A 16,419-nucleotide genomic window follows, 5' to 3' on the forward strand; every position below is an offset into this window, starting at 1 on the left:
ATAAACTTCATAATTCTCAAAATTCTGACCCTTTGTTTTTTTATTAACAGCATTTACTTTTACTTTCAATACTTAAGTACATTTAATATCAGAAAATTACTTTTGATACTTAAGTACAAAAAAAATCAGATACTTTAATACTTTTACTCAAGTAGTATTCTCATAGGTGACTTTTACTTTTACTTGAGTAATTTTCCAGTCAAGTATCTTTACTTTTACTCAAATATGACTTGGGTACTTTATACACCACTGGTACTAGTACTACTGTATAAGTAGGCTAACGAGAGCACTTTATCAACCGCAGAGTGTTTGCAGTTCTGTTTAACAATGCTGCACTGCCATCTGGTGGACAATTGGGATATTGCAGTCCAATCACAAATTGTATTGCTTCTAATCAGAACTGTGGCTTTGAACATACACACCCAGAATATATACATGAGCAAAGATTTGAAAGCATCAAGCATCACACATAGCCCACACATCCACGAATGCATATGAATAAACCACAAGAGCTCTTTGCATTTTTTTTTGTCAACTTGTTGAAGTTTATTATGATTAGACTATCAGAAAAAGAGTCCAACATATTTTTTAGAGACAGTTTTTGATGTTTAAAACATACATATCTCATAATACTTCATAGTCACACATCACTAGCCACACGTGGCTGTGTTGTGCGTGAGGTTATAACCTACAATAGAAATAATGTGCGTTTTGCAAAGGACATTGGAAAACCCAGTGGGGATATTTGCTAGAATCACAACAACAACAAAAAGTTCCCCAATGTCCACTTTCAACAAGATTGATACATTTAATAACCACCATAGATTACACAATGCAGCACTGGTTCAGTATATTGCAGTGTGAAATCGTTATTAAATAAACATCCTGAAAGAAACTGATGTTTCAGTTTACAACCACATGCAGGAGCAACATCAATAAAAGCTTCTTCTGATCTGCTGAGCCTTCGTGTTGCCTTCCCTTTGCTCAAGCACGTCTAAATCCTAACAGCTCTACCTCAAGTGCTCTTTGGCCCAGTAAAACCTTTATTGCACATCATTAAGAAATGTTTAACATCTTTTGCTGAATGATTCCTGTGCATGCTGATTATCTTCATAGTAAAGTTGTGTTTTGGTCAGTGATTTATTTCTTGGTGTGAGGCAGTGGTCCAACCCTCAAACTCCTCTGCGCCTTTATTTTTAAAGAGCATATCCAAATGAATTCTAATATCACTTTGACTCTAGGATGTGAATCCTGTGTTTTGTCCATGAGCCCACACGACAAATGATTTCATATTACACTCGTACGTATGGGTTTACATAAACACCGTGCATCCCCTTTTTACTTTTGACAAGCAGCTGAATTCAATAGAAGTGAATTGGGAGGTGGGGGTTCTGATCTGACCTGGTTGTCAGTTCCATTTCCTCCCTCATTGGGCTCTTTATCAGGAGGAACTACTTCCATCAGCAGCTGGAGATGCATGGTGATGGGCCCTGCAAGGGAATGGAGGTCATGACATCTCCACAACACAACTTTGTATTCAGTGTGTTACTTTTTCTACCTTTTTGACCACACTATACTCCAATTAATATATTGCAAAAACTTCCAATTTGAGAGTAAACTCACTCATCAGTTTGCGCGCCCAGTTGACCTTCCGGTGTACGAAAGGGTAGTAGAGGAGAAGTCCACTGAAGATGAAGATAGTGCAGTAAAGGTACTCCAGTTCTGGCTTATCAATGATGGGAGCCAGGACTAAGTAGCAGGACACCAGGACGATTAGGCCCGGTATGACGATCGGCACCTTGGAGTAAATCACACAAAACCCTCAAAAACTAAAATACAGCTTCAAATGGACACTTTCACTATCTCTGCAACTGAAAAATAAGAATGCAATACAGCCTATTGAGACTCAGAAATCGACTTGGTTGTATTTTAAATAACCAATAAAGATCATTGCACCTGCATATGGCCTATTTTAAACTTTCCAAAGAATTAGGCCTATATTTAGGTTTCTATTCGGAAAGATCAAAATCAGACTTGCACGTGTGTCGAGATACAGATTTAAAGGCACCAGAATGCATAAACCTGGTGAGTCGCTATAAAACAGGAGCTTGGTCCGAACAGACGGCGAGCCTCACCTTCACAGGGCGATGGAGCTCCTTCCGGGTGAAGCGCATGACGATGAGAGCCAGCGCCGTCAGGCCGTAAAACACCCACTGAGCAAAGCTGAAGTAGTTAATGAGGGTGTTGATGTCTGATGGGAGAGTGTAGAAAAAAGCCAAAAGACCCTAAAAACAGACAGAGAAATGGAGTGTTAACTGGAAAGTAAATAATAATAATAATAATAATATGTAATATTATATTATATATGTATAATTATAATATGTATTATTATTATAATAATATATTATATATAATTATAATAATAATATAATCATAATGTCTAATATAATGTCATATATGTATATATATAATATTATATAATTACATATATAGTTACATATGTATACATATATAATATTATATAATATATTGATATATATTATATACTGTATATGTATACATATATATATATATAATATAATAAATTTTTGGAGGAGCTTTAAATTGGAACAAACTGTTAACGTAAGGGGTAATGACCATGCATGTACATTAAAAGGTCAGATAATCATTTTAGATTAAATTAAAAAGATATTCATTGGGATCGTTAGGAATGCAAGACTCACATTGAACATAAGAGCAGGGGCTGGAGTGTAGCGCTTCAGGCTAATATAGGATAATATTTTAACCATGTGACCCTCTCTGCCAGATACATAGGCCAGTCTGTGAGAAAGAAAGAAAGAAACATATATTTATTGTGCTGTTAAATTCTGGTTGTACTTTACTTTCCTGAGTTTATTTCCTCTCATCTGTCAGTCTCTCAGTATCGTCTTTTTTTCCAATTTCAAACTGTTTACTTTCTTTTTCATACACACACATTCTACACATGCAGACAAAGGGAAATGTATTCTTTTACTTCTGCATTTCACAGATGATGTGACAGTCGTCTCTTTTACCTGCCGGCCGTGAAGCAGCTTCCATTGGCAGAGCCGAATGTAGAGAAAACGACAAAGAGAGGAACGATCCAAGAGAGTGGGTGCAGGACTCTGTCTCCAAAAGTCTGAGGAGGCACAAACAAATCCTTCAGAAAGTATCGGGAATACTGAGCTGTTACCGAGGTTTGATCTCGCATGTGGAATAACCCAAGTGTATACATGTACTGCACAACAACAAACAACATAGGCAGCTCTCATTATGTAAATTCATAATTTAACACCGCACTGAAGATGCCTCTGTTTAGAGCATATTGTACATATTGTACACCTCTCCACACGGCACACTTGTGGTTTAACTGCAAAAAAGCAACTTACAGAGAGACGACAAGTAGCTCATAATGATGCCGTGAGAATATTACTGAAGAGACCGAGGTGGAGGAGTGCCAGAGAAATGGGTGTGGCTGCAGGAGTTAATACTTTACAAGCTGTTTTAAGAAATGTAATGTATAAATGTATCTGCTGGGTTGATGACTCTTAAAGTTAAATCATCATGGTTTTATCACATATAAAGTGCAGGTCTACGGGGCTACCAGTCCCAGCTGTGGAGACATTGGTACAGCTGTTTATTTATAAAGCATTTGTAGTTCTATGTGTTTTACTTGTGATTTTGTATGTGTTTTATTCTATTTTAATGTTTTGTACTATCTGGACCTTGAGTCTGAAATAGAAGTTTAATTGATTGGTTGACAAGTCATCACTGTTTCCTTCTCAAACTCCATGACTGAAACTTTTCCTCAAACTATGAGGCAACCTTCTTTGCTTGTTACCAGGGCGACAGCCGGAGACAACAGCAGTTCAGTGGCGGTCATCGCGGAGAAGTACGCCACGTTGACCAACATGTAGCAGACGGATACCAGCGGGATCCCGATGAGGATGGCCAGTGGCAGGTTCCTGTGGAGGAGGGGAGTGCAGCCGACCTCGTCAGACATGCTGCTGTGACTTCTTATAATAATAATAATAATAATAATAATAATAAAAATAATAATAATAATAATAGTAACTTTATTTATATAGCACCTTTAACAAACAAAGTTTACAAAGTGCTCTACAGAGAGTCACGGCAAAAACAAATAGAATAGTAAGAAACACATTTTTTTATTTAATTTTTTATTTAATAATGTAAACAAATAATAAAACTGACAAACTAAATTGGGGGAACTAAAGATCTGCATAAAAGGACGAGATAAGTTAAAAGCTGTTCTATAAAAATGGGTTTTAAGAAGTGATTTAAAAGAAGTCGCTGATTCTGCGAGCCTCATCCCCTCCGATGGGTCGTTCCAAAGTCGAGGGGCTCTAATGGCAAAAGCACGGTCCCCCTTTGATTTAAGCCTCGACTTTGGAACGGCCAGAAGACTTTTTCCAGGTCTGACGGTGACAGTATGGGTTTAATTTTTGAAATGATTCGCAATAAAAAGAAGCAGGACTGGACAATTTTTCAATCTGCGATTCAAAGTTCAATTGCGAGTCAAACATTATACCCAGATTTCTAGCAACCGGTTTTAAATAAGCAGCCAGGGGACCAAGTGTACTCTCGATGAGACCGGTGTTATTGTTTGGGGAACTGAATAATATGACTTCATGATTTAAAGTTATTGAGTTGAAGAAAATGTTGTGCCATTAACGTCAGAGAGACAATCTAAAACAGCAGCTATAGGCTCTGGGTCACTGTGGGGTTTTCACCTTAAAGATAAAGCCCCGCTAGTTGAATTACCAGACCAACTCCAATGACCACAGATGACAGACTCGGGCTCGTAGTTTTACTTGTCACAAGGAGAATGCCTGAGCTGTGCCTTCGCACGTCTCCAGAACACTCTGGCTCCGTTCTCCCCCGACAGTCCTTTTATTGAAACAAGTGGTTACACAAAACAGGATGAGGTCTCTTATCAGAATGAGCTTCATGACCTTGAGTCCTGTGTGGTGTGGGTGTGGGTCAGTTATGTGGGGAGACCTGAAGCAAAACATTGTTCCTGTGTCTGCTTATTAACCCGATGTGACCCTGGAACCTTTTGCTCTCAGGGTGACCGGTACAGAATAAACAACACAGCAACAATATGATTGTAATTATTAATCTTCTTCTAATAATTACAAACCTGTGGAGTAAACAATAATTCATAGGGCTTACATTCTTTTTTACAAATTGAAAACACATGCTCTAAAACCTAACAGTCACCAGGTCTCAGCGGAAGATATATCTGTGTGTCGTGTGCATATGAAAAGATACGCGGTGTCGCTGGAGGACATGACCAAGTGGAAGCATGTAGAAGTCGAGGACAGTTTGACAGATGTCATTAAAAAGAGAGACCTGCTCTTCTGTATCTACAAGTTGATTAAAAGCAGGTAAAATGCAGCAGTAAAACCCTCGGAAAATTTGCTAGCAGACATGAAGTTAAAAACCTGGCATAGGTGTGCTCTGATTTATGGAAAGTTTGGATAAAACCATACTGAATAAAATTGCTTTGTGATCAGACACACAGATATGCTAAATTTGACGATGTTTGGGGCTGAGTTCATTGTACAGGACGAGGTCTGAATTCGACCCTTTGAATGTGCCGGTTGGTGTGTAGCCTGAATGATGTTAAAAGATTCCAAAGAATCCATAAAATCTTTGACAAGAGTCTGAGACGGGCAGCAGACATGTGTGTTAAAATCCCCTAAAATAAGAACGTTGTCATACTGTGACATGAAATAGGCTAAAAGTTCAGCAAACTCGTGGATAAGAACACTGTTAGGCTTTGGCGGTCTGTAGATTATTATAATTATGACCATAAAACCAAGATGTTCAAAAGATGTATATGTACCATGTAAAATGGGAAAGCATTTGAAACTTTTCTGTGAATAATAGCCCCCCCCCCCCTCACACACACACACACACACACACACACACACACACACACACACACACACACACACACACACACACACACACACACACACACACACACACACACACACACACACACACACACACACACACACACACACACCCCTCCCCTGCCTGACAGCCGGGGTTGATAAAGGTGTGTAAAATCAGGGGGGGTTGCCTCTATACGAGAACTACAACCTCCCTCAGATAACCATGATAGTGCAGTTTGCTAGAAGTTATAAAATCGTGGCATAAAAAAAGACTCATTATTTAGGGATCTGATATTCAAAAGACCAAAATCTGCCAGAATGCTATTAATTGGAGGTCGTGAGGGATGTTGCTGACAATGGCGCGAATAAAAGAAAGCGGAAGAGTCCGGTTTTGGGCAGTGGGGTCAGCAGGAAGAGTCGAGGTTGCTAGGGGAGCAACATTAGTAACATAACGTGCTGCCATGTCATTTCCTCAGTGCAGAGGCCATGTTCTCAGACAGCATCAATAATGACCATTACATATTGCAATTTAAAAAAAATCAGATTTCCCTTGTATAGGTACCTCTTAAAAACTATGTATAGGTACCTCTTTAAAACTACTCAGTTTAAGTACCTCTTAAAAATGAAAGATGAGTTTTAGTGTGTCTTACCTGGATGGTTGTTTGAGCTCTTCTGTTATGAAATTCAGTTGATTCCTAAGAAAAGAATGAACACGTCACCTTTAAAGTTTAATGGCATACAATATCAAATACACTCCGGTTCAAAAGTTTGGGGTCACCCAGACAATTTTGTGTCTTCCATGAGAACTCACTTTTATTCATCAAATGAATTGAACATTTCATAGAACATATAGTCAAGACATTGACAAGGGTAGAAATAATGATTCATATTTGAAGTATTAATTTTGTTCTACAAACTTCAAGCTCAAAGGAAGGCCAGTTGTATCGCTTATATCACCAGCATAACTGTTTTCAGCTGTGCTAGCATAATTGCACGGGTTTTCTAATCAGATATTAGTCTTCTAAGGCGATTAGCAAACACAATGTACCATTAGAACACTGGAGTGATAGTTGATGGAAATGGGCCTCTATACACCTCTGGAGATATTTCATTAGAAACCAGACGTTTCCACCTTGAATATTAATTTATGTTAGGTTTTAGAGCATGTGTTTTCAATTTGTATTAAAGAATGTAAGCCCTATGAATTATTGTTTACTCCTCGGGGTTGTAATTATTAGAAGAAGATTATTAATTACAATCATATTGTTGCTGTGTTGTTTATTCTATACCGGTCACCCTGAGAGCAAAAGGTTCCAGGGTCACATCGGGTTAATAAGCAGACACAGGAACAAGGTTTTGCTTCAGGTCTCCCCACATAACTCACCCACACCCACACCACACAGGACTCAAGGTCATGAAGCTCATACTGATAAGAGACCTCGTCCTGTTTTGTGTAACCACTTGTTTCAATAAAAGGACTGTCGGGGGAGAACTGGGCCAGAGTGTTCTGGAGACGTGCGAAGGCACAGCTCAGCTCTCTCCTTGTGACAAGTAAAACTACGAGCTCGAATCTGTCATCTGTGGTCATTGGAGTTGGTCTGATAATTGAACTAGCGGGGCTTTATCATTAAGGTGAAAACCCCACATTTACCACATTAACAATGTATAGTGTGTATTTTTGATTAATGTTATCTTTATTGAAAAAACAGTGCTTTTCTTTGAAAAATAAAGACATTTCTAAGTGGCCCCAAACTTTTGAACGGTAGTGTACGACTAACTATAGTGGTTTAATCACAGGTGTTCGTCTTCTCAAGAATCTAAAAGCGTGATCACTCTCCTCTGCAAAGCACCACATGGACCGGCTCAGGCAACCAGACCGGCCGAGTTGTCCCCCTCCAGTGTAAAGTAACGGTTCACTGGCACCCTTGAAATGTCAGTGACAAGTTATTCTGGTATTCTATGTGGTTATTTCACACAGGCATTGCCCTCTCCTTGGACTTATTGGTACAAAAGGTTATAGCCTTCTCCCCTACTGTGACCTCAACATGACAGCATACACATTCATATCTACTGGTCACATGGGGCCAACTCCTCCCGGTTCCCCTCAGAGAAAGTGACTGAAACGGAGAAGGCAGGTGTCCCAAATGGACCTTATTACACATTATAAAAGAACCTCCCTCGGGCTGTAATGCTCTGTCACACACACTCCAGAGGAAGTGTGGGCACAGGAGGGCACAGGAGGGCTCACAGGGATTGCGCAACTCCAATGTCAAAGTGCACACACCGGCAGAGGAAATTCACGTACGGAGAGGAAAATCGAACCGAAATGAACCCGCGGCAGCTCTGTAAAGCACTGGAACGTCTCTCCACCAACACGGGCCTCTTTTACTGTGCAAAGACATCCAACTATTAGAAATGTGTTCAACCAGTGCATCCTTTAAAGGTGGGAAGACCATGGTTGATGGCTGATTTCGAGGAATGGTGTTTTAGGAATGGTGCGCATGAACCACCCCTGCATGTACTGAACCTGATATGCTAAAGCAGCAAAGAGGGAGCAGCTGGGGAAGTAGCTGCCACTCACTCTGGGCCCCGCTGCACTGCCATGTTTCTGCAACCCAATAACATGGTTTGGTATCTCATCGCAGAGTGGACACAGCATAAATAGCTGTTGACCACGCCGGACAGATTGTCTAAGAGTTTATGACAATGCCTAACTTGGTTAACTGTTGTAACTGCACTTTGTGGAACATGTCGTGCTCCTATAATATTGATAAGTCTTTTTACAAGGGTTGAATTCACAAGTCTTTGAGAAAGGCCATCAGCCTCGAAGGTAAAAGTTGAAACGGGTCAGCAGTGCTCCTTATTTAGAGCCAGTGTAGTAAGAAAAGTCTACTCGTATCTTTAGGAGCCTGTTCAATTCCATACTTCATAAGATAAGATAAGATAAGATCAAATAATCATTTATTCGTCCCGCAGTGGGGAAATACAGCAGCAAAAGGATAAAGTTCACACAAGAAACTTTGAAAAAAGTGATGTAAACCGTAAAATAGTGATACAAAAACTGTAAGAATCTACAGTAACATTGTATATATATATATACACAGGCAGAATAAATATAGTTATTTTGTGAAATTATAACTGTTACCATCCATCATAAGCCCAAAGCCCGTTATAAAACGCGAGTCCGATCGCTCCAATAGACGCCGATTTGCCATCAAATGCGTTGGACAGATTCTCTGTGTTTCCTGGACACAAATATATAACAATACATATTAATTGTTATAATTTGACGTTTCCCCAAAAGATATTTAAAGAGGAGTTGTGCATTCATGCCGCTGAACATTAGGCCCACCTTTTGCCAGCATTACCATGCCGCCTACGACGATGACGAGGATGATGAAAAGTTTGGCGACTGTGAGGAAGTTTTGCACGTAGTTCGCCAGTTTGACACTCAAACAGTTGACACTGACGATTATAACTGAGAAGCAGAAATTTGAGAGAATACAGTTGGAGAGATATTATTTCTATCCATTATTACCGAAGAGATATCCCTTACCCCTTTGACATAGATTTGACATATTTTCTAAAATTAAATTAAATAATAATTTGTTGAAATAATGTATATGAAAGTTATTATTGCATATCTAGTCATCATTATATATATATATAATTAAAATAATATATATATATATACATTACAATATATATATACACATATATATAAATATAAATATATATATAAATATATATAAAAGAATATATATATTATATAAATATATATATATTAAAAAGAGTATATATACAACAGATATATATATATATATAAAATGTATATATATTTATTAAAAAATGAATCTATATTTATATATAAACATCAACATTCATTTCAAGATCTTGAAATATTAGATCAATAAGTTATGTGCTTTTAATTGACTAGATTAAAGGAAGACTTACATACAGCTGCTGCTGCCAGACACTTGGTCACCACAAGAGGAGGACCACAGCCGGGGTAGAAAGGAGTGGCGGCGTATTCTGCGAAGCTCAGAGTGATAATGGCGAAGGAGCAGGGCTTCAGCACCATGATGGTGGTCCAGGAGTAAAGGTAGGCCAGGAGGGGGCCAAAAGCCTCCGATAAATACGAATACTCTCCCCCAGATTTGGTGATCATGGTGCCGAGCTCAGCATAGCACAGTGCTCCTGTGTAGCCACACACACACACACACACACACACACATCAACAAAAAGAGTAGATATGTAACACACACTCATATCGGGAACTTTTATGTTTGCTTCTGGTAGAACATTTAGATTTTTATCTAACCAACAGATATTTCAACAAACTTAATCCCTAGGGGTCATATTTCAACTGAAAAAGTTGACTATAACACCACAGGTTCCTAAATATAATAACGTATGTGACATATTCTTCAAGCAATTGCACATGTAGTTATTAGTTATAATGGAATAAGAAAGAAAAGAATTTAAAGGAAATATAATTGGGGATTTTTCGAAACAAAATACTGTAAATGAGCCACATTTGACAGCACTGACCTCAAAGATTACACAAATAAATGTGTATTATTTTAAGGCCTTGCGTTAGCACAATTTCTGTGTAAATTATCTCGTAAATAGCTGTGAATTGCAGTAAAACGGCATAAATCAAAGTAGAGATACAGACATCTTTTATGCTGATTCCTGTGTAAAGTGATACTGGTTTGCATGCCGCTCTCACCCATCGTGGCTAACACCCCACAGGCCGCCCAGATGACAAGGCATGGTCCAACCGCTCCCGAGTAAAGCAGAACGGCCTTCGGGGAGATGAAGATGCCCGAGCCGATCATGGTGCCCACGATCAGACAGATGGCACTCAACAAGCCGACCTGAGCACGGAGGCAATGGCAGCAGACGTGTCACTTCCACGCTCACCGTGGGAATATCTAGAATGGCACCGTCAGCAAAATTCAGCCGGAAAACGTTTTTTTTTTTTAAACGTTCCTCTTTAAGTGCTTTAATACAGTACGATGACAACAGTGTGTAAAAGATTCTGTGATGTGGGATACATTTTATTACGTATTCACGATGGGAAAAAAATGTCAGCTCAATCCTTCCTTTGATGGATCGCAAAAAGTAAAGCCCGAGTTGTCCTTATACTTGTGTATGGTTTATTTAGAGCATACATTTGTTATTTACAGAAATACTTCTTATTAATTAGGTGGTGCGAATTGTGAATGTATCACAATACTCCGAATTTATCCTGTGAAATGTATCCTTTCAGTCCTCTAGTTTAGGGAGCTTAGGGGCCTGGACAACCACCACTGTGGAGTTAATGTGAATAGACGGTTGGTGTGGTACTCCCTGGTCCCGGCCCCCATTAGCAGAAAAAATGATGAGATCCCACTGTGTGAACATATGAGACTTGTTCTCAGGAACACACACACACACACACACACACACACACACACACACACACACACACACACACACACACACACACACACACACACACACACACACACACACACACACACACACACACACACACACACACACACACACACACAGAGGCTAACACACTCACATCTTTCTGAAGCACAGTAGCTTTCCCAGGCTTCTTGTCTTTCGCCTGACAGTCGGCGCTGAGGCCCGTGGAGACGTTCTGCGACTCCCTCCTCATCCTGATGCCGCTGCCTTCGTCCATTTCAGTCTGCCGGTGCACGAGAACAGAAGTTTGGCTCTGGCACCGTGTTTTTTGTTTGTTTCTAGATTATCGGGGGGCGACCGTGGGTCAGCGGTCAGGAGGTCCGTCCTTCAATCACAGGAGCGGCGGTTCGATCCCGAGACACTTAAACCCCCGAATTCCTCCCCGCAGCTCCAGTAAGTCGCTTTGGCTGAAAGCGCCAGCTAATCGTAACGTCATTTAATTACATATAAGTCACCGAGACATGCATGCTGGGATGACAGTAAAAAGCACTTCAAAAGGAGCTACACATTAACCCTTGTGTTGCCTTAGGGTCATTTTGACCCGAATCAATATTACACCCTCCCCCCGCCTTTGGGTCATTTTGACCCGATTCAATGTTTCACCCTCCTGTTACCTTTATATTTACTAACATATTTTACCCTTTGGGTTCAATTTGACGCCAGCAATTAAAACCTCCAGAAAATTATTAGAATTAATATTGTTTTCCAAGTTTAAGTGTGAGGCACTTTATGTTTGTTTGTTGACTACCGAAAGAACACCGACATTAAACATTGAATGGGGTCAAATTAATCCTAAAGCGGGGGGAGGGTGTAATATTGATTCGGGTCAAAATGACCCTAAGGCAACACAAGGGTTAAAGGACCATCATAAATTCCAAGAAGTCATGCACCTTGCATAAACCATTGCTATAGTGTGAAGATTGTAAAGACACATTGATAGACACAATTGCGAGTGAGACGTCAAACATAGCGAGATGGTAAAAAGCACACAGTCAACCGGGTAATGTTTCACTTAATAAGCTATCAATGTTTCAAAGACATGACGACTCTTTAACGTGTTCACGACTCATAGTTGAAGACAGGAAGTTGATCTTGAGTGTCATGAGAACCTTGTAGTTTGACCATGGCTCTGGTAACCACACTTGATACATTATTATAAACAAATCAATATATGTGTAAACGTGTTTGTACACTTACATATGACGAAAAACACCTCAGTGATGCTCCATGAACCTCGGATGTTTAAGCCCAGGTATACGGTGACCTCGCAAATAACACTGGGCCAAGTTCAATGAAGAGCAGGAATGTCTGACAGTGGAAACCGTGGGCTCCCTGTGACTGAGCGGACTCCTCCAGGGGGAGGTTCTCTCATCTTATTGGACATCCTCGCTGCGCACTGAAGGGAGGTGGGTAAACACAGGGCGGCCGGGAGAAACTCTCAAGACAGGTTCGATGTTCAACAGGAGAAACTCTGAAACGCGTCCTCCTGTTTGAGCTTGCCTCGTCTGAGTTGCCTCACAAAGCCTCTTTGATAAGGACACATGACACCGCTGCATCTGTGTGCACCCACATGTGTGTATGTGTGTGTCACATTCCCCTTTCCACTCCACCTCTCTCTCTCTCTCTCTCTTTCAGTACACATTCTGTCTCTCTTACTATCTGTCCCTTTCATTGTCTTTTTCTCTCCCTGTGCTTTTTCTCACACATTCCTCTTCCTCTTCCTCTCTCTGTCTCTCCCCCCCTCTTGCCAGGATTGTAACGGTTTACTTCTTCTTCTTCTTTTTTTTAACGGCGGTTGGCATCCATATAATTGGTGCATTACCGCCACCCTCTGGAGTACTATTCCGTCAGTTGACGCCTTACCCCCAAAACCAACAAAACCAACTTGTAACAGTTTAGCTCCACGCCTTCCTTTTTGTAATAGTTGTTTTCATCCTGTCACACCATCTCGTCAGTCCAACTCCCCTCACCTGCCTCTGGTCACCTCGTTAGTCCCTCATTCCCTTCACCTGGTCCTCACGCCCTTCTCACCTGCCTCTGGTCACCTCGTTAGTCCCTCATTCCCTTCACCTGGTCCTCACGCCCTTCTCACCTGCAGCCCATCCCCTCATTAGTCCCTCACTATTTAGCTCCCTCACTTCCACTTGTCCTCTGCCAGATTGTCTTGTGTTTTCGTGCCAAGTTCTCCAGCGTTATCAGAGTATATTCCTGACCTGCCTGTTCTGACCTCTGATTCTTTGCCCCGCCCCTTTTTGGACTTGTTTGCTTCTTCGACTGATCTCCCGGTTTTGACCCAGCCTGTTTCCAACCAAAGACAGTATTCTTTGTTACTCCTGTCTGAGTCGTGCTTTTGGGTCCACTCTAATAGCGTCCTGCCAGGATGTTCTCTGTTATCCCTTTGATCTTCCTCCTCCTATCTCCTCCCCCTGTTCGGGCTCTTCACTAACTTTAATTGATCAATTTAGAGATCAGTGGATGACATCGTGAACAGTCCCTCTCAGATAAAACCTCAGTTCATCTTCCTCTCACATTTGTGTGTGTGTGTGTTACAGCATTTGAAATTAGCAAAGGTTTAAACTAAGTAGAATAACTTAGCCTGACAAAAAAAAGACAGACGTACACAAACATGTGCAGTTCTGTGGATTGTTTTAGCATCAATGTATTTTTTGGGAAACTCTTTGTGTTACATTTTTTACATTTTAAATCAAAGACAGAAATGACTTCAATAATTCAGCCTTAGATAAATATGCAGTCTAAGTATGATATTGTCTCAGAAATATGTTATTCACACTAGTTATAACACTGTTAAATTAAACATAAGTCTAATTGGATCAAATGTTACTCAAGGGTCAATGTCTGTGTCTAGATGACGTTCTAAAAGAAATAATAAAGGACGTGAATGAATAGTTAACAACAACAATCTGGAGTTTTGGTAATCTGCTTTTGATTTATATAACTGCTAAGAGAGGAAGAACATATTCCCTAAAATTTGAAAATAGTTTGTGATAAAACACTCATAGGCTGTAATTATTTACTGGATTGTATTATTTCCATTAAACAGATTTTTCAGAGAGTTTAGACTGCATGCATGTTGCAATAGCATAACCCTTATACTTCCATAAAATTGAACATGCCACAGAAAAGGATTTAATATGTCCTAATATATAGTATGTCAAATACAATATGGCATAAGACCAGAATGTCCTACTGCAGCCGATTTCAAGTTGTGGTATGCAAGCCAGCATGTGTTCTGGCTACTCTGACCGACAATCATCTGCATAGCGGATATTTAAGCAAGAGGGTCCATATTATATGTTAAATGTTATGATGCAAAAAAAATCCAATTAAATGCTAACATGCAAGAGTACGGACTTTGTCCGGGTAGCTGCCGTGCATACTGCATGAAGTAAAAAATAAAAAGCGTATCATTTGTAAAGCAGCTGTATGGCCTAGTCTGGCAGCAGCATTCACACATATTTCATAGATCACATGAAGATGAAATATCTGAAACATACCATCTGACAGGTGTATTACATTATTTGGTGTGAAACTGGGTCTCAACATGAAACATATGGTGGGATCATTTAAACACAAAGATAATTTTCCATCATTGAATTGTGAAGCCTATACGGTCTTGTTTCGCAAAATGACAAAACTCAGAATCAGTCAGAAACACTATATTATATTTCATTTATTTTCATTTATTATACCTTTAGTGTGATTTCGTATTTATTATACATATGGTTCCACTTATGTCTCTTGTTTGTGGGTTACTCCTGCAAATGTCCCTGCTGAGGAATTAATAAAGGACTATCAGACAATAAACATTGTAAAGTGGTTAAATTATAAAGCCAATTTAAAATCACCATGTACACATAGGCTATATTATATAACTAGACTAATAAATAAACTATGTTTTGCCAATACCTGTAAACAAAACGCCCATTGGTCAGGGTCAGGTCGACCTGAACAACGCCTGACCAATCCTAGCGCTTGAATCCTCCACTGGGCGGGTCTAGTCAAGAAATGCAGCGGGACCTCCTTCAAGCGCATGCGCAGCCGTCGAGGCTTCCGTAACACGGAAGTAACCGTGCTTTAAAGTAAAGTGGCTGCGTTTGACAGCGTGCTGAGTAACCGGAAGCAACTTTCAAAAGCATTTAGTGTGAAAACTAACAAAGCGCTCGTTAGTTTTAGGATGAACACCACGTTAAAGCACTGGAAGGAGGCGGCGACTCTTATTTTAGCCGCAGGTCACAAGCTCGGTGCGGACCGTTTGTCGTCAAGGACTCCGCTGACAGCCGCTCCAGGTGCGCTGCTGGACAGCGTCAACGGACGCGTCGACTACAACGTGTTAATGCTGAAGCGAAGCAGCGCGAGTACGTTCATGCCCAATGCGTACGTGTTTCCCGGCGGCACGGTGCACTCTTCGGACTTCTCGAGCGAATGGTTGGACATTTTCAAATCGTTCAGCAGTTCCCCGAATTTCGGTCTGAGAGGTGTCACCCAGGCGGCGGAGACCAGACCTCCCATGTTCGCCACCGACCGGCGGGCACTGGGCTCCCCGGTCCCGGGAGAGGTCGCCTTCCGCATCTGCGCACTGAGGGAGACGTTCGAGGAGTCCGGCGTGCTCCTGTGTGTATCCAAGCGGGAGGAGGAGAGCTTGTTGCGAAGCTTAGGTGACCGAGGAGGCCCGCTGCACTCCAGAGCAAACGACCTGTGCGCTCGAGAAGTCGACAGGTGGAGGGACCTGGTGAACCGGAACCCGTCGAACTTCATCCAGATGTGCAGGGAGTTGGAGGTGTGGCCTAACATCTGGGCTTTGCACGAGTGGAGCAACTGGCTGACTCCCGCAGGCCCACACGGTGTGAAACGGTTCGACACCGCTTTCTTCATCTGCTGCCTGCAGGAGATCCCACACGCACTTCAAGACGAGAAGGAAATCGTGTCCCTGGAGGTGATTCATAAATGTATCACACAACACATTTATAACTAG

General features: G+C 40.9%; 2 protein-coding genes across 2 annotated transcripts; one reads left to right on the plus strand and one right to left on the minus strand.

The window, feature by feature from the left end:
* Positions 1-536: 536 nt before the first annotated feature.
* slc7a9 (solute carrier family 7 member 9) lies at positions 537-12,696 on the minus strand. The gene is made up of 13 exons (XM_056412883.1): positions 12,624-12,696; positions 11,524-11,649; positions 10,678-10,825; positions 9,900-10,142; positions 9,298-9,423; positions 9,091-9,190; positions 6,596-6,640; positions 3,860-3,983; positions 3,054-3,157; positions 2,724-2,820; positions 2,136-2,285; positions 1,624-1,798; positions 537-1,490 (listed from the first exon to the last, which is right to left on the minus strand). Exons 2-13 carry the CDS (start codon positions 11,641-11,643, stop codon positions 1,339-1,341), a joined length of 1,584 nt encoding a protein of 527 aa, XP_056268858.1. The 5' UTR covers positions 11,644-11,649; positions 12,624-12,696; the 3' UTR covers positions 537-1,338.
* A 2,686-nt stretch (positions 12,697-15,382) lies between these two features.
* On the plus strand, positions 15,383-16,419 carry LOC130192597 (acyl-coenzyme A diphosphatase NUDT19-like). Its single transcript, XM_056412689.1, has one exon. It carries the CDS (start codon positions 15,622-15,624, stop codon positions 16,417-16,419), a length of 798 nt encoding a protein of 265 aa, XP_056268664.1. The 5' UTR covers positions 15,383-15,621.

The sequence above is a fragment of the Pseudoliparis swirei genome, chromosome 4 (genome assembly GCF_029220125.1).
Source record: "Pseudoliparis swirei isolate HS2019 ecotype Mariana Trench chromosome 4, NWPU_hadal_v1, whole genome shotgun sequence".
In the NCBI taxonomy this organism is placed as follows: Eukaryota; Metazoa; Chordata; class Actinopteri; order Perciformes; family Liparidae; genus Pseudoliparis; species Pseudoliparis swirei.